At 44.8% G+C, this 19,217-nt stretch overlaps 1 protein-coding gene across 1 annotated transcript in view; it reads right to left on the bottom strand.

Annotated features, from left to right (window-relative positions):
- Positions 1-19,217, bottom strand: part of LOC311228412 (adenylate cyclase type 3-like) — a gene marked incomplete at its 3' end in the record, with an annotated part of 80,770 nt that overhangs the window by 50,045 nt on the left and 11,508 nt on the right. Inside the window, exons 4-7 of the mRNA XM_084314320.1 lie at positions 12,687-12,798; positions 9,427-9,554; positions 7,333-7,491; positions 968-1,219 (exon numbers count right to left, since the gene is read on the bottom strand). Coding sequence (XP_084170446.1) covers positions 968-1,219; positions 7,333-7,491; positions 9,427-9,554; positions 12,687-12,798 — 651 coding nt within the window. The remainder of the gene's footprint in view (positions 1-967; positions 1,220-7,332; positions 7,492-9,426; positions 9,555-12,686; positions 12,799-19,217) is intronic.

Here is a 19,217-nt window from a genome sequence, read left to right as displayed (position 1 = left end):
CTAACCTAATCTAACCTAACTTTACCTAATCTAATCTAATCTAACCTAATCTAACCTAATCTAACCTAATTTTACCTAATCTAACCTAATCTAACCTAACCTAATCTAACCTAATCTAATCTAACCTAACCTAATCTAACCTAACCTAATCTAATCTAACATAATTTAATCTAACCTAATCTAACCTAACCTAACCTAACCTAATCTAACCTAACCTAACCAAATCTAACCTAATCTAACCTAACTTTACCTAATCTAACCTAATCTAACCTAACCTAATCTAATCTAACCTAACCTAATCTAACCTAACCTAACCTAATCTAACATAATTTAATCTAACCTAATCTAACCTAATCTAACCTAATCTAACCTAACCTAACCAAATATAACCTAATCTAACCTAATCTAACCTAACTTTACCTAATCTAACCTAATCTAACCTAACCTAATCTAATCTAACCTAACCTAACCTAATCTAACCTAACCTAACCTAACCTAACCTAACCTAATCTAACCTAATCTAACCTAATCTAACCTAATTTTACCTAATCTAACCTAATCTAACCTAACCTAATCTAATCTAATCTAATCTAATCTAATCTAACCTAACCTAATCTAACCGAATCTAACTTTACCTAACCTAACCTAACCTAACCTAATCTAATCTAATCTAACCTAACCTAATCTAACCTAATCTAACCTAATCTAACTTTACCTAACCTAACCTAACCTAACTTTACCTAATCTAACCTAATCTAACCTAACCTAATCTAATCTAACCTAATCTAATCTAACCTAATCTAACCGAATCTAACCTAATTTTACCTAATCTAACCTAACCTAACCTAACTTTACCTAATCTAACCTAATCTAACCTAACCTAATCTAATCTAATCTAATCTAATCTAACCTAATTTTACCTAATCTAATCTAACCTAATCTAACCTAATCTAACCTAAGCTAATACTTCTGAAAAGGCCTCTGCGAGTCACCGCCACCACGCACCGCTCCGGTGAGTGCGTTGGGCTCCGCGGCCTCTCTGGACACCTGCACCGCTCCGGTGAGTGCGTTGGGCTCCGCGGCCTCTCTGGACACCTGCACCAGGTACGTGTCGATGCCTTTCTCCAGCAGGTAGTCGCAGCGCTCGCCTCCCTTCCCCGGCTCCAGCTCAAACTCCCCGTGCAGACACTCCATGGTGCTCTGGGAGATGTGCACTCGCCTGGGGGAAGCATCATGCACACGTGTTGGTTACCAGTGCTAGTTACTGAAAAATAGTAACTAGTTACCATTACTAGTTACTTAATTTCAAAAGTAACTCAGTTACTTTACTGATTACTTACACCTAAAAGTAATGCGTTACTGTGAAAAGTAACTTTTTAGTTACTTAAAAAACAAAAACAACATTATTTCAATTGCTCCCATCGAGGCTCGCTCTGTGGGGGAGGAGCTCTTCCATTGCTATCAGTGCCTCTGATTAACGTTGATTTACCCCGTTGAATGCCACCATCCACTTCAATGTTAGCGTTAAAAACGCCTAATATATGTTTTAAATTATGGCTAATCTGTCTAATGTCTAATTATGTCTAATCTGCCCGTCGCTTATCAATGACTCGTTTGCAGTCAACATTGTCGAAGCGGATTGTTTTTTTATCGGTTCATTTTCGTTTTATAGCATTTTGAAAAGCCCTCGTTTTCAATGAAAATATAAAGATTCCATGATAAAAGACATTTACTGGAATATTCTAGAACAGGGGTTCTCAACCTTTCTGCTGCCAATGTACCCCTGTGTTCAATAAAATATTCCAGGGCACCCCTACATACGATAAAGACTTTTCCGGTCCTGTCTTTTTTGCTACAATGATGACAAAGTGCTTGCTTTCAAAATAATGTTTATTTAAGAAACCGGGAAACACATTTGTGGCTATGCACAAACACATGCAGGCTATACAATGCATTATTAACAGGTGTTTCAGGTCTAAATGGCTTAGTACTGTTGACATTACACTGCTTGTAGTAGTAAATCAAAGAGCATATTTCTTTAAATAAAATTACAGAAAATTATCACTAAAGTGCTATCTGTTGCAGCTGCACTTTTCCATAAAAATAGCATAATATTTGGATAAGTGTGACCATTTCTCAAACTGAAAATTATGTATTTTTTTTATATACAGAAAAGGATCACTAAAGTGCTATCTGTTGCAGCTGCACTGTTCTCCATAAAAATAGCATATTTGGAAAAGTTTGACCATTTCTCAAAAACAGAAAATCATGTATTTTTTTAAATACAGAAAAGGATCACCAAGTTACCATTTCTCAAAAAATTAAATAAAATAAATACAGAAAATAAGCACTCGTTCACTCAGTGGACATTTCTAGCTCAATGCGAGGTCTGCTGCTGGCTAATAATACGGTCAATACGTGGGGAGATCTTTGACAAGGCAACACGCATGTCATCCTCAAGGCTCAATTTGGCCCTATATTTTGTTTTCAGAGCTGTCATGGATGAAAAGCCAGATATGTGGTGCTGAATGGTATCAACAGCTTAACTGCTGCATCATGAGATACTTGGTACTCAGCACCACACTCTGAAATTAGCTCTCCAGGTGGTATCAGATGAGATTTCAATGAGTTCTTCCAAGAGTTTGGATGGAGATGTGTCAGGAAGCTTTGTCTCAATGTTGTCTGTAAAGTTTTTTTTTATCCAGAGTAACTTGGTGATCCTTTTCTGTGTTTTATTACATAATGATTTTCAGATTTTGAGAAATGGTCAGACTTATCCAAATATTGTATTTTCATGGAAAACAGTGCAGCTGCAACAGATAGCACTTTAGTGATAATTGTCTGTAATCCAAAAAAAAGAAAAAAAAAAAAGAAAAAAATTTAAATCTCAAGGCACGGCAGCTCTCTGCGGCACCCTAGGGTGAGAACCGCTGTTCCTAGAATACACAAAAACGTTGTCATTTTTCGGCCTATTTATGAATCGTTTTCAAATAAACGCTAGATTATCGATAGTATGTGTACGTATGCACGCTATAGACGCGAGCTGAAAAATCTATTATCTTGTTTCCTCATCAGCGATCACAGCCAAACAGCCACATCACACATAGGGCAAACGCTGAGATCTCAGCGAATACAACTCTGATTATCCCAAGACTGGTCAAATAGATTCCTTACCTCAGATCAGATGTTCTCCAAAAAGATTATTCCAATTCCTGATCGCCATTCCAAATATCGATCACGCTTATTGATTGATTATTGGCTGCTGTAAATATATATTCCAGGGTGATTTCCGTCCCGCAGCAGCTCGCCAGCACAAGGAGCGAGTTGGCTCCCCCCCCAGAGATCTACAGATCCCAGGTCAGTCTAAGCGACTGACCTGCAGTTACACAGGGATAGACGATAGGGGGCGCTTTTTTCCAATCTGAGCTCCTGTAGGGGCTGGTGTACCAATGGGAGACTCGGTTGATGAAATATGAATTCAGATCGCTAATAAAACAATAAAACGATATTTGTCGTTGTGGGCACTCAACAGGGGGGCTGATAAAACGAGATATGTCGTCCGTGGCACTGAAAGTGTTAACACATTGCCCGCCGGGCATTGTACCCATCTAATGCCCCTCTCTGCCAGCGCTATAAGTCTATGGAGTGGCTCACCTTCTTTGCAGGGCTATAACTTTTTAAAATGTATTGCTATATTGACATTACTATGGCCCATTCAACATCGATTATCTATCGTTCAGGATGTGGGAACGTTATACTTTTTCATTCATACAAAAATACAAAAATACCTTCTAGAATATAAGTATGTTTTTATCGTTTTCTGCAGTAATTCCTAGAACGTGAGTTATAGGCCTAAACGCATATATAGATTATCGATTGCCGTTTCCCCCCTATACACGCTATATTAAAAAATTAAACTGTATATGATCGGCATAACAAGGAAAGGTGGGGGGGGTCATTTATAATTCCTTGATCATCAGTAAATGCTTTATGTAGTATGGGTGGATATATTGATCAGATGGTTTGCAAACAAGGAAACTCACAATTGGGTTGAAAATAACATTAGTGTCCTCTTACCGTGCGCCAATGAGACTGGCGGTGAAAGATCCCAGGTATACAACGCCGATCGCCTAGGTCCATTTCCGGTTTGTATGTCGCAATAAACGCCGAAATCATATCGATTATTAAGTTTAGAAAGCGATCCATTATGTACATTGTGTCTGTCGGGAGTCATGCAACTATATCTGACGGCCGGATGAATTTAATCGACACACAGCCCCCATATCCTGTTTGCCAGTGTAACTCGCCCGACCATCCACCAGGCGGCGGTATTGAGCCGTCGTTGCCGTCACCTATAGGGTCCAGCTGGAGCGTTGCGGGTGTATATAAGAATTATGAATGCCATGGCGAAAAAATGAAATATTGATCTCAATAACGCTGTACAGCGAGGTCTGGCGGTCAACACATGGCGGGCAATAACGCTGAACAGCGTTTCCGGTGGTGGATGTGTTAACTCAATCCCCGCCAATAACGAGTATACTCGTTATTAGATCGTTTGATCTTTTTCCTTTGATCCCCGCTCTACAGACTCGCCCGGAGTGCTCTGAATCACTTTGGCACAGCCACATACGCTGGAACTGCAATGCCGATCAAATCTCACCAGATGGCAGTATCGTCTACCATTTGAACTCGGATAGGAAGGCAGCAGTATTGTCAATGGCAATGTACTGAGGCATCAAGGCTCGCTCTGTGGGGGAGGAGCTCTTCCAAAGCAATCGCAAGCAGATCTGCTCGCCTCAGAACCTATAGTGTCCAGTAGACATGTGCAATTATATTATATATTATTATAATCGCGATCGCCGATGGGATCATTGGAATTATTCTTTTTGGATTACTTCTGGCTAAGGTATGGACCCCCTATGTCTATTTTACCGAACGTGAAACAAGTTTATGTAACGATCACAGTGGCTTACTGTACTGGTCATAGACAAGGCTTTTTCTAACTATCGGATTTTCGGGGTAAGATACATGTACATGTCATATACCTTTGATTTGGGAGTATTTGGGGGTTCAGGGAATCAACCAGAACGATTCGAGTTTATTGCACATAAAGCGTCCTATCTCGCAATCTATGGAAAAAGACTGGATTCTTTCAGAAATGGGCGATGTTCAGCGTGTAATAAACTACAAACTACAGTGTGTAGAAACAAATGCCCTTTTACATGTTGTACTGCAAATAGTGTCTGTCAAATGAGCCATACCATTTTTATTTTTATTTTTTATTATTATGTTTTTGGTAGATTTTTATTGTTTTTACTACTGGGCAGTCCGGTAGAGAGAGAGAGAGAGAGAGAGAGGAAGAACGGGAGACAGAGCGGGGAGAGACATTCGGCAAAGGACGCCGGGTCCGGGAATCGAACCCGGGTCGGCCGCTTCGCGACGCAGCACGTTACATGGTTCGCCACTTGGGCGCTCCGAGCCATACCATTTTCCCCATAGCTATAATATAGAATATACAAATAGCTCCGAAAAACATCATGAATTATCGCGAAAACAGTCACGAAAAGCTGGCCTACTGACCGCAGGGTGCGCGGCCAGTGTGGCAGTCAATGAGTTAATGCCCTTACAGAGTCAAAATCTGTTGATCAACTTGACAGTTTCCATTCACATCACTGAACTCTGCTAAGCAATGTGGTCATAAACATTTTAATGACCAGTTAACCTTCTGTGGTGTGGTAGTGAAAGGGTTAAGGATACAAAGAGCATTGTCGATCACCGTCTTGCCAGTTGTTTGACCTTTTTTCTTTTTGGTAGGCCTGCATTTTTTTTAAAACTACTTATCTATCTAGGTCGTCCTCGGACGGGCCCTCCATCGGTGCTTCCAGTCATCCCGATCCTCCATGCATCTGGCTAGCTCGCCGGTGCTTTCTGTTCCCACATCTCTCCTGAGTACGTCCACATAGGTTAACGTGGGACGTCCTCGTGATCGATGCCCGTGTGTTGGTTCCCACAGTACAAGTTTGCTGGTTGGCATCTCATGGTGTCTCTGGCAGTGACCTGCCAGCCTCATTCTCCTGACTGCCACTTTATCGCTCACCTTTAGCACCCCCCCATACAAGTTTGCATTAGTGACATGCTCATCCCTGTTGATGTTGAGCACCACACGCATCATTCTGGTGTAGCACCCATCCAAGGACTTCTGCAGGGTGGGCTTCAAGGTCCAGCATTCACTGCCATACAAAAGGACAGACTCAACTGTTGCATGAAAGAAGTTGAGCTTGATTTGACGGGGGAGGTTGGATTTCCACACACTGGTCATGCCGTTCAGAGCCCTCCACGCAAGTGCCTTCCTCACTTTAAGGTCTTGCTCAGACGAGTTGACCCACGAGCCCAGGTACTTGAAATCACTGACTTCCTTTAGAGCAGAGCCTCCTGTTGTCCTTAGAGGTGGATGATCCGGGAGGATGTTATACATTATGACCTCGGTTTTCTTGGCATTTAGCCTAAGGCCAACCTTGGCGCACTCCGTCTCCACTCTGCACAGGAGTTCCTGTGCCTGCTCCACCTGGTCAGAGAGCAGGCTGATGTCGTCCGCGTAGTCAAGGTCTGTTAGGACTATGGCGGGGTGTCGTCTCGATCTCCTTGGGGTTATTGTGAGACCAAGTTCCTGCTCCCGTCCATTGATGGCCTTCCTGAGCGCATAGTCGAGGACTATGACGAAAAGGAAGGGGGCAAGGGTGTCCCCTTGCATCACTCCAGCCAGGATGTCAAATTCTTCACTGTTGCCGTCTGGGGTTACCACCTTGGCCCTTGTACCCGTGTGCATGGTCCCTATGGCCCGGAGTAGATTGGGAGGGACTCCGTAGGCCTTGAGTATCCTCATCATCACGGCTCTGTGTATCGAGTCAAAAGCCTTTTTGAAGTCGATAAAGCACAGTACCGCTGTCAGGTTGTTCTTCTTAACCTCCTCGATGATTCTTCTCAAGGCCAAGATCTGGGCCACAGTGGTCCTCTTCTCTCGGAAACCATTTTGGTTCTCCCTGAGGTGGGGGTCGACTTAACAGCAAGTTTATGACCAAGTCTTTGACTGCCAAATATCAAGGCCATTAGTCTACAAAGAGGGAAGCCAAGGCTTATAAAATGTGTGCGTTCAAACACACGCACGCACGCACGCACACACACACACACACACACACACACACACACACACACACACACACACACACACACACACACACACACACACACACACACACACACACACACACACACACACACACACACACACACACACACACACACACACACAGGGGGGGGGTATCAATCGCTCACCCAGGAATCCCTCCAGACTCCATCTTGTTGGCAACAGTGACATCTGTAGACCAGACATCGAACTGCCACCTCTTCTGTCCCAGGACCCCCCCCAGCACCGTGCCCGTGTGCACGCCCACACGCATGTCCACGTCTGACCGGGTCTTCTCCCGCACATACCTGGAGGGACAGTTGCAGTCACAAGCTGATGACATGTCATTTGCATAAATTAGGAACAGTAGAGGTCCTAGTATGCTTCCTTGTGGAACACCACAGCTCACTGTGAGGGGGGGGGATAGGGTACCGTTTACCTCCACCATCTGCTCTCTCCCCTCCAGGTAGGATTGCATCCAGCTCACTGATAGACTATCAAAAAACCAATTGCTTTTATCTTGTCAATCAGAATGGAGTGATTGACAGTGTCGAAGGCCTTTTGTAGGTCCAGTATGACCGCAGTATTTGCCCACATCCACCTCTTGTTTGATGTGGTCGTTCAAATAGAGAAGGCATGTGTCAGTGGAGTGGGATGTTCTGAAGCCAGATTGGAATTCGTAGATTAGATTTTTTTCCGCAAGGTACTTTTTTCGACTTGTTCGTAACAATTTTTTCCATGACTTTCGAGATGGAGGTAAGAGTAGAAACAGGGCGGTAGTTGCCTGGGTCTAATTTGCTGCCCTTTTTGTGCAGGGGGGTCACTCTCGCAATTTTGAAGTCCTTGGGGACGTGTCCCTGTTTTAGGCCTCTTTACTTACTTAAAAGAAGGAAACATCAAGAAATATGTTTATGGTATTCCACCATGCCATGTGTGTAGGAAGTGAATGGAAGCGGTGTAAAGGTGTTTTTGGCAAACAGCTATAGGCTAGCTGGTTTGTATCCGCTTCCATTCATTTGTGCTAAGCTAGACCAAGGAGATGATCATCGATTTCCGCAGGACTGGTGACCTCAGCCACTCTCCACTCCTCATTGGGAATGAGGAGGTGGAGAGGGTTTCAAAATGTAAGTTTCTGGGCGTGACAATGTCTGATGACCTGTCCTGGGGCGTCAGCATTGCCTCTGCTGTGGGCAAAGCACAGCAGCACCTTTTCTATCTTAGGAAGCTTAAATGGGCTAAACTCCCACAGGGACTGATGGCCAACTTCTACCACTGCGCAGTAGAGAGTGTACTCACGTACGGACTACTGGTGTGGTTTACTAGCTGCACCAGGGCAGAGAAGGAGGCCCTCCACAGAGTGGTCAAGGCTGCGAGGAGGATCACTGGAGCTAGCCTCCCAGATATCTCCACAGTCTTTACCTGCCGCTGCCTACGGCGTATAAATAACATCTTACTAGACCAGTACCACCCAGCAAACCATCTCTTTCAACTGCTGCCCTCTGGTCGAAGGTACAGATCCATCCAGTCCGGAACCAGCAGACTGACCAACAGCCTCTACCCACGGGCTGTCAGGATGCTCAACGACGAACATCAACTTTCCCACCCCCCGCATCCCACCCCCGGTGACATAACTCCCACTCCCACATTACAACAATAACTGTGAACTGGACTTGCATTGCTGCACTATACAATATTTCAAAATTTCATCCTTTGCAAGTCAACGCCCCGCCCCCCCCCCCCCCCCCCCCCTCCTTCCATTAACTCAACTCACTGGACTGAAATATTTATATTTATTAATTTATTTGCACTAGCACTAAATGCACTTGGGACAATGATGGTATGTTATATATTGAGGACATTGGGACATTGATACTTTACTACTATATTACTATTATTATTGACATTATTATTTTGCACATGCTATATCTTATGTTTGTATGCCAGTGGTGATGTTCCTAACACATTTTCGTTGTACCAACCATGACAAATAAAGATCTATATTCTATTCTAGGCTAGCTTGCAGCCGGATAGCTTTCTCCTGAACGCACAGAGAGGAAATTGGTATTTATGTATCTTCTGGAGAAGATGGCAAGCGCATTTCCCATAATGTTGGCGTGTTCCTTTAAAGAGCCAAATATACACACTCAAGCACACCTCGACAGTATTTGAGGGAGGGTAGAGCAACACTTCCCCTACCTAGAGTTTTCTGAACTTTTAATAAAATAAATGTAATAAAAACTCACGAGATGGCCTTCACCATGGCCAGGCCCATCATAATGGAACAGGCAGCATGGTCCTCCCTGTAGTCCGGCAGGCCACAGATACAGTAGTAACAGTCTCCCAGGATCTTGATCCTCAACTGGTGGTGTTTCTGCAGACAGAGAGAGAGAGAGAGAGAGAGAGAGAGAGAGAGAGAGAGAGAGAGAGAGAGAGAGAGAGAGAGAGAGAGAGAGAGAGAGAGAGAGAGAGAGAGAGAGAGAACACAGGGGCATCAACATATTCATTGAGCGTAAAGGTGCTCCCATAGTCGAGCGGACCGTACTGAGCGGAGATCCACGTGGACTCAAAGAGGACTCAAAGAGGACTCAAAGAGGACTCAAAGAGGACTCAAAGAGGACTCAAAGAGGACTCAAAGAGGACTCAAAGAGGACTCAAAGCGGACTCAAAGAGGACTCAAAGAGGACTCAAAGAGGACTCAAAGAGGACTCAAAGCGGACTCAAAGCGGACTCAAAGAGGACTCAAAGAGGACTCAAAGAGGACTCAAAGCGGACTCAAAGAGGACTCAAAGAGGACTCAAAGAGGACTCAAAGCGGACTCAAAGCGGACTCAAAGAGGACTCAAAGAGGACTCAAAGAGGACTCAAAGAGGACTCAAAGAGGACTCAAAGAGGACTCAAAGCGGACTCAAAGAGGACTCAAAGAGGACTCAAAGAGGACTCAAAGAGGACTCAAAGCGGACTCAAAGCGGACTCAAAGAGGACTCAAAGAGGACTCAAAGAGGACTCAAAGCGGACTCAAAGAGGACTCAAAGAGGACTCAAAGAGGACTCAAAGCGGACTCAAAGCGGACTCAAAGAGGACTCAAAGAGGACTCAAAGAGGACTCAAAGAGGACTCAAAGCGGACTCAAAGCGGACTCAAAGAGGACTCAAAGAGGACTCAAAGCGGACTCAAAGAGGACTCAAAGAGGACTCAAAGCGGACTCAAAGAGGACTCAAAGAGGACTCAAAGAGGACTCAAAGAGGACTCAAAGAGGACTCAAAGCGGACTCAAAGAGGACTCAAAGAGGACTCAAAGAGGACTCAAAGAGGACTCAAAGAGGACTCAAAGCGGACTCAAAGCGGACTCAAAGAGGACTCAAAGAGGACTCAAAGAGGACTCAAAGAGGACTCAAAGCGGACTCAAAGAGGACTCAAAGAGGACTCAAAGCGGACTCAAAGAGGACTCAAAGCGGACTCAAAGTGCGAAGCTCCAATTTTCTAATGCGCGGACGTCCACGCCGCTCACTTGGCGTCACATAAAAGGCTGCTCAGCGTTTTTGTTGACATCGACCTGCATTTTTTTTGTATCCACTCTTTCTCCTATTTTTCTATTTTTTTCCCATCCCAATTTTTCGTGATTCCAATTCTTCCCTCCCCTGTCTTGAACGTTGCTAGACTATACCTCCCACTGGTCGGCTGTAGTGAGGATAGAAGCCTTGCATCACGTGTCCCCTCCGGTACACGAGGAGGCAGCTGTCGCATCTTTTCACCAGACAGCTCGAACTCTCAGTGGCGAGGAGTAACGCGTGGGAGGCTCACGCTGCCCCCGTTACTTCCTGTTTTCTGCTGTACAGGCGTCACCCAACCGACCTGTAGGAGTCGCTGTCCACAACGTCCAATCCCCACCCACCGGCTTTCCCACCCTCTAAAACTGCCAATTGTGTTAGTATGACGGCCGGCCAAGCCGGAAGCAACGCAGAGAGCTGGGCTCGATACCAGCATCTCCTGCGTTAGTGGCGAGCGCCTTGCCCACTGCGCCACTCAGCCGCCCTGACATTGACCTGCATTTAATGTGACGCCGATCTGCATTTTACTCTGACCACTCGCTCCGTGCCAAGTGAGAGTAGGGCAGGATCATGATTAAATGGGTAGGATTCTGTAGTGTGGTAGTGAAGGGGTAACCTTCTGTAGTGTGGTAGTGAAAGGGTTAACCTTCTGTAGTGTGGTAGTGAAAGGGTTAACCTTCTGTAGTGTGGTAGTGAAAGGGTTAACCTTCTGTAGTGTGGTAGTGAAAGGTTAACCTTCTGTAGTGTGGTAGTGAAAGGTTAACCGTCTGTAGTGTGGTAGTGAAAGGTTAACCTTCTGTAGTGTGGTAGTGAAAGGGTTAACTGTATGCAGTGTGGTAGTGAAAGGTTAACCGTCTGTAGTGTGGTAGTGAAAGGTTAACCGTCTGTAGTGTGGTAGTGAAAGGTTAACCTTCTGTAGTGTGGTAGTGAAAGGGTTAACCTTCTGTAGTGTGGTAGTGAAAGGTGAACCTTCTGTAGTGTGGTAGTGAAAGGGTTAACCTTCTGTAGTGTGGTAGTGAAAGTGTTAACCTTCTGTAGTGTGGTAGTGAAAGGTTAACCTTCTGTAGTGTGGTAGTGAAAGGTTAACCTTCTGTAGTGTGGTAGTGAAAGGTGAACCTTCTGTAGTGTGGTAGTGAAAGGGTTAACCTTCTGTAGTGTGGTAGTGAAAGGTGAACCTTCTGTAGTGTGGTAGTGAAAGGTTAACCTTCTGTAGTGTGGTAGTGAAAGGGTTAACCTTCTGTAGTGTGGTAGTGAAAGGTTAACCTTCTGTAGTGAGGTAGTGAAAGGGTTAACCTTCTGTAGTGTGGTAGTGAAAGGGTTAACCTTCTGTAGTGTGGTAGTGAAAGGGTTAACCTTCTGTAGTGTGGTAGTGAAAGGGTTAACCTTCTGTAGTGTGGTAGTGAAAGGATTAACCTTCTGTAGTGTGGTAGTGAAAGGGGTAACCTTCTGTAGTGTGGTAGTGAAAGGGTTAACCTTCTGTAGTGTGGTAGTGAAAGGGTTAACCTTCTGTAGTGTGGTAGTGAAAGGGTTAACCTTCTGTAGTGTGGTAGTGAAAGGGTTAACCTTCTGTAGTGTGGTAGTGAAAGGTTAACCTTCTGTAGTGTGGTAGTGAAAGGTTAACCTTCTGTAGTGTGGTAGTGAAAGGGTTAACCTTCTGTAGTGTGGTAGTGAAAGACTAACCTTCTGTAGTGTGGTAGTGAAAGGTTAACCTTCTGTAGTGTGGTAGTGAAAGAGTTAACCTTCTGTAGTGTGGTAGTGAAAGGTTAACCTTCTGTAGTGTGGTAGTGAAAGGTTAACCTTCTGTAGTGTGGTAGTGAAAGGTTAACCTTCTGTAGTGTGGTAGTGAAAGGGTTAACCTTCTGTAGTGTGGTAGTGAAAGGGTTAACCTTCTGTAGTGTGGTAGTGAAAGGGTTAACCTTCTGTAGTGTGGTAGTGAAAGGGTTAAAACAGAGACTAACCGCCGCCAGTCCATCAAAGCGGGCGAACAACTCGTTCAGCAGCTTGACCAACTCCTGAGCACTGCAGCCCGACGACAACTGGGTGAAGCCCACGATGTCAGCAAACAGGATACTGCAGAGACGGAGGGAGAGAGAGAGAGAGAGAGAGAGAGAGAGAGAGAGAGAATGTTAGATTAGTTAGTATTAGTTAAATTGGGAAAGAATGTATGGGGTCATCCCTATGTTCCCCCATTTCTAGGAAACGTTCCTTCCATCCAGATTAGGCCCTGTGTTCCCCTCGGGCCCACGTTCCCACAGCACAGGTCTGGCCCTGTGTTCCCCTCGGGCCCACGTTCCCACAGCACAGGTCTGGCCCTGTGTTCCCCTCGGGCCCACGTTCCCACAGCACAGGTCTGGCCCTGTGTTCCCCTCGGGCCCACGTTCCCACAGCACAGGTCTGGCCCTGTGTTCCCCTCGGGCCCACGTTCCCACAGCACAGGTCTGGCCCTGTGTTCCCCTCGGGCCCACGTTCCCACAGCACAGGTCTGGCCCTGTGTTCCCCTCGGGCCCACGTTCCCACAGCACAGGTCTGGCCCTGTGTTCCCCTCGGGCCCACGTTCCCACAGCACAGGTCTGGCCCTGTGTTCCCCTCGGGCCCACGTTCCCACAGCACAGGTCTGGCCCTGTGTTCCCCTCGGGCCCACGTTCCCACAGCACAGGTCTGGCCCTGTGTTCCCCTCGGGCCCACGTTCCCACAGCACAGGTCTGGCCCTGTGTTCCCCTCGGGCCCACGTTCCCACAGCACAGGTCTGGCCCTGTGTTCCCCTCGGGCCCACGTTCCCACAGCACAGGTCTGGCCCTGTGTTCCCCTCGGGCCCACGTTCCCACAGCACAGGTCTGGCCGTTCCCTAACGCACGTAACGTGTTGTTGTTCCCCCTTGGGATCGGTTGTTCTCTCTCTGTTTCGGGGAAAACTTTAAAGCAGTGGTCACCAACCTTTTTAAGCCCAAGATCACTTTTTTTTTTTGGTGAAGGCAAGATCTACCTATTGAAGCGTTGAGAGAAAAAGACAGCCAAGATTGTACTTTAAACTAAATGACTTTTATTTGCCTGTATTCTAATTACATGCAATGCTTTGGTCCAACATTAAAACGTCAAAGTAGAACTGTATTATGTACTTTCTCAGTCAGTGCTAAGTGCAGTCATCTTATGCAGCATCACTTTTCACATCAAAACAAAAGTAGAACTGTAATGTGGACTTTCTCATATTATTAACATTGACAAACATATTTACAATTAGCATTTTATAAAGTAGAACTGTAATGTGTACTTTCTCAGTCAGTGCTAAGTGCAGTCAGTGCTAAGTGCAGCATCATTTTCACATCAAAACAAAGGTAGAACTGTATGTGTACTTTCTCAGTCAGTGCTAAGTGCAGTCAGTACTAAGTGCAGCATTACTTTTCACATCAAAACAAAAGTAGAACTGTAATGTGGACTCTCAGGGTAAGATCTAAAAAAAAAAAAAAAAAAAAAAAATTGAATTTTCATGGAAAGATCTACAGGGACAGTCTCAAAGATCGCCGGGTTGGTGACCACTGCTTTAAAGGAACACGCCGGGTTGGTGACCACTGCTTTAAAGGAACACGCCGGGTTGGTGACCACTGCTTTAAAGGAACACGCCGGGTTGGTGACCACTGCTTTAAAGGGTTGGTGACCACTGCTTTAAAGGGTTGGTGACCACTGCTTTAAAGGAACACGCCGGGTTGGTGACCACTGCTTTAAAGGAACACGCCGGGTTGGTGACCACTGCTTTAAAGGAACACGCCGGGTTGGTGACCACTGCTTTAAAGGGTTGGTGACCACTGCTTTAAAGGAACACGCCGGGTTGGTGACCACTGCTTTAAAGGGTTGGTGACCACTGCTTTAAAGGGTTGGTGACCACTGCTTTAAAGGGTTGGTGACCACTGCTTTAAAGGGTTGGTGACCACTGCTTTAAAGGAACACGCCGGGTTGGTGACCACTGCTTTAAAGGGTTGGTGACCACTGCTTTAAAGGGTTGGTGACCACTGCTTTAAAGGGTTGGTGACCACTGCTTTAAAGGGTTGGTGACCACTGCTTTAAAGGGTTGGTGACCACTGCTTTAAAGGGTTGGTGACCACTGCTTTAAAGGGTTGGTGACCACTGCTTTAAAGGGTTGGTGACCACTGCTTTAAAGGGTTGGTGACCACTGCTTTAAAGGGTTGGTGACCACTGCTTTAAAGGATTGGTGACCACTGCTTTAAAGGGTTGGTGACCACTGCTTTAAAGGAACGCGCCAACATTATGGGAAATGCACTTACCGTCTTCTCCAGAGTCAGGGGGTTAACCCTTTCACTACCACACACTACAGAAGGTTAACCCTTTCACTACCACACACTGCAGAAGGTTAACCCTTTCACTACCACACTACATACGGTTAACCCTTTCACTACCACACAATACAGAAGGTTAACCCTTTCACTACCACACACTACAGACGTTTTTTTTTTTTTCAAAACTTTGTTTATTGAAGTTTTTTCGTTGCAATATGAGATGAGCACAAGGTCAAATTGTACACATATATGCCAGACGTATTGCACATATCTACATATAAGTAGTCAAAATATAGGTCTGTTGAATGTAGACAATATACCTATTGCACAAAGGCAGAGCTATGTATAAATAAACAGAATATAGGTCTGTTGAATGTAAATAATATACATATTGCACATGGCTACGTATAAGTAGTCAAAGTATAGGTCTGTTGAATATATAGACTAAAGAGAATACACCACAAAATAAATATAGATGTTGTTTCGGACATACAGTCAATTAAACAGATATGTACACTCAGGACAAGCACTGTACAGCAGGAATAGAGGAATGGAACACATATATATATATTTTTTTTAAATAAGAAGGTAGACATCGCTTACATTTGCACATGTAGATAGGTCAATCGACTGGACTGTGCTAGGCTAGGAGTGAGCATTATTTATGGGGGGTCGATTGAACCTTGTTCCCCAACATAGGTAAAGAAACGACCCCATGTTTTATAAAATCTAGCTGTAGAACCCCTTATGACACCTTATTTTCTCCATCTTAAGGAAGTGCAAAATATCCCTGAGCCACATAGAGTGAGATGGAGGAGTGGGTGACTTCCAATGCAGTAAAATGAGACGTCTAGCCAGGAGAGTAACAAATGCTACCAGGTCAGCTTTATATGGTGGCAGAGACAGAGTAGTAGGGGAGCTAGAGACACCAAAGCAAGCAGTTATGGCAGTCGGGCTGATTGGGATCTCAATACTATTTGAGATAGTTTCAAATATTTCAGACCAAAAGTTATGCAGGGAAGGGCAGGACCAAAACATGTGACTATGTGTAGCAGGGGCACGGTGGCATCTGTCACAGGTGGGATCAATGTTGCCATAGATCTTGGCTAGCCTGACTTTAGTAAAGTGTGAACGGTGAACAATTTTACATTGGATCAGTCCGTGCCTGGCACAAATTGAAGAGGAGTGGACCCGGTGTAAAATATCCTCCCACAGGTCTTCTGTGATGTCCTCACCCAGGTCCTCCTCCCATCTCCTCCTGATCTTTTCTAATGAGGTAGGACGCAGTGAGGAAATCAAGCCATACAGGACAGATATAATACCCTTTGTGACCAGTGTAGGCTTTAGTAAAGTGTCAATAGGAGTGGCTTCTGGGAGTTTGGGGAACTGTGGGTTGATATTACGTACAAAACTGCGGACTTGCAAGTATCTGAAGAAATGTGACCTCGAAAGAGAAAACTTGTCAGACAGTTGTTCAAATGATGCAAAAATATTTTCTATATATAAATCACTGAACGTTCTAATACCAAGAGGGGACCAGGAGAGAAAAGCTCTATCCATCACAGAGGGGGGGAAAACAGGGTTAGCTGTAATTGGAGCTAGTAAAGAAAAAGATTGTAAACCAAAATGTCGTCTGAACTGATTCCATATCCTGAGTGTTGATTTGACAATGATATTTTTAGAGTAGGGAGAGGTGGGAAAAGGTAGAGGTGCGTGAGCCAGAGCAGCCAGTGAGGCAGGGCTGGAAGAAGAGGATTCCAAAAGCAACCATACAGGGGATGAAGGTGTGTCTTCGAACCTTGCCCAATGTTGTAGTGCTCTAAAGTTGGCTGCCCAATAATAGAATTTAAAATTGGGCAGAGCCATCCCTCCCAGAGGCTTTGGTCTTTGTAGGAGGGCTTTACCGAGCCTAGGGACTCTCCTATTCCAGATGAACTGCGACACCAAACTGTCAATTTTCTGGAAGAATGCTTGTGTGAGAAAGATGGGTAAACATTGGGTAAACATTGAAAAAGGTATGAGAATTTTGGCAGGGAGTTCATTTTAACTGAGTTGACTCGTGCCGTTAAGGACAGGGGTAATAGCGGCCATCGTTCAAAGTCTTTATGCAGTTTGCTTAACAAAGGGGAGAAGTTAAATTTAAATAAATCCTTAAATTTGTCTGTGAAACGAATGCCAAGATATGTGAAGCCAAGTGGGGAAATTTTAAAGGGCAAAGTATGTAAGGGGTCATTTCGACCTTCAGCATTCAGAGGGAATAGCTCACTTTTATCTAAGTTTAGTTTATATCCTGATATTTCACCGAATGAACTGAAAACATCAAGGGCAGCTGGAATAGAGACAGAGAGATTCGATACATATAAAAGCAAGTCATCCGCATAAAGTGAAGTCTTCTGTTCGATGCCAAACCTATGAATACCAGTTATGTTAGGATTTGATCTGAGAGCAATGGCCAATGGTTCTATTGCGATATTAAATAATAAGGGACTCAAATTGCAGCCTTGCCGGGTAGAGCGAAAGAGAGGGAAATATTCAGAATGTGTGTTGTTGGTTCTGACTGAGGCTATAGGGGACACTACAGAAGGTTAACCCTTTCACTACCACACACTACAGAAGGTTAACCCTTTCACTACCACACTACAGAAGGTTAACCTTTCACTACCACACTACAAGAAGGTTAACCCTTTCACTACCACACTACAGAAGGGTTAACCTTTCACTACCACACGACATAAGGTTAACCCTTTCACTACCACACTACAGAAGGTTAACCCTTTCACTACCACACACTACAGAAGGTTAACCCTTTCACTACCACACACTACAGAAGGTTAACCTTTCACTACCACACTACAGAAGGTTAACCCTTTCACTACCACACTACAGAAGGTTAACCTTTCACTATCACACTACAGAAGGTTAACCCTTTCACTACCACACTACAGACGGTTAACCTTTCACTACCACACTACAGAAGGTTAACCTTTCACTACCACACTACAGAAGGTTAACCTTTCAAGTTTCAAGTTTCTTTAATAGTTGTCATACAGAAGTACAGAATACTTTTATACAAAATGCTTCTTACTGTTACGCTCCAGAGACTGTGCTAGACAAGATAAGTTTGAAATAAAATAGTATAGCATGTAATAGAAGTAAAAATAGAAGTCACAGTGTTCAGTATAGACATATGTACAATGTTCGATGCAGAATAGAAGTAACTGAGTTACCATACAATATACAATATACTATGTGGGATGAGGTACAATTTAGGTACAATTTACAGTAAGGTGTACGAGTTGTAGTGCAAATCCTTTACCAATAAATATAAAGTGTGTTTAGGTGATCTAAAGTGTGGAGAGTGGGTGCTGCAATGTGTTGTTTGTTTAAAGTGAGTGTGCGCGTGTGGATGTGTGTGCTGTGTGCATTTGATGGTTGTTGCATAGTGTTTATTGTTCGTTGAGCAGCCTGATGGCCTGGGGATAGAAGCTTCTTCTGAGTCTTTCTGTGCTCGCCATGAGACTCCGGTATCGCTTGCCTGACCGCAGCAGTTCAAAGAGGCAGTTGTTTGGGTGGCTGGAGTTCTTGATGATTCTCTTAGCCTTACCCCTGCACCGCTTGTTGTAAATGTTCTGGAGGGTGGGAAGCCCCCCTCCAATTGTGCGTTCGGCTGAACGGGCCACTATCTGTAGTCTGCTATGGTCTTGTACGGTGCTATTCCCAAACCAGGAGGTGATATTGCCAGTCAGGATGCTCTCTATTGTACATGAGTAGAAGTTCTTAAGGATCTTCTGACTGACTTGGAACTTCCTTAGGCGCCTGAGGAAGTAGAAGCGTTGTCGCGCCTTCTTCACAACACTGTCAATGTGTGTGGTCCATGTCAAGTCCTCGGAAATGTTGACTCCGAGGTACTTAAAACTGTTCACTCTCTCAACCGGTGCCCCGTCGATGCTGAGGGGGCTGTAGTCCCTGACCCCCGACCTCCTAAAGTCCACAATCATCTCCTTTGTTTTGCTGACGTTCAGGGAGAGTCTGTTCTCCTGGCACCATCCCGCCAGGACCTTGACCTCTTCCAGGTAGGCCCTCTCGTCGTTTGCAGAGATCAGGCCCACTACTACTGTGTCGTCAGCAAATTTGATGATTGTGTTGTTGCTCCGCTGAGCCACACAGTCATGTGTGTACAGGGAGTAGAGGAGGGGACTCA

The sequence above is a fragment of the Notolepis coatsorum genome (genome assembly GCF_963971535.1).
Source record: "Notolepis coatsorum genome assembly, chromosome: 5".
In the NCBI taxonomy this organism is placed as follows: domain Eukaryota; kingdom Metazoa; phylum Chordata; class Actinopteri; order Aulopiformes; family Paralepididae; genus Notolepis; species Notolepis coatsorum.
This window is presented reverse-complemented; position numbering and strand designations above follow the sequence as displayed.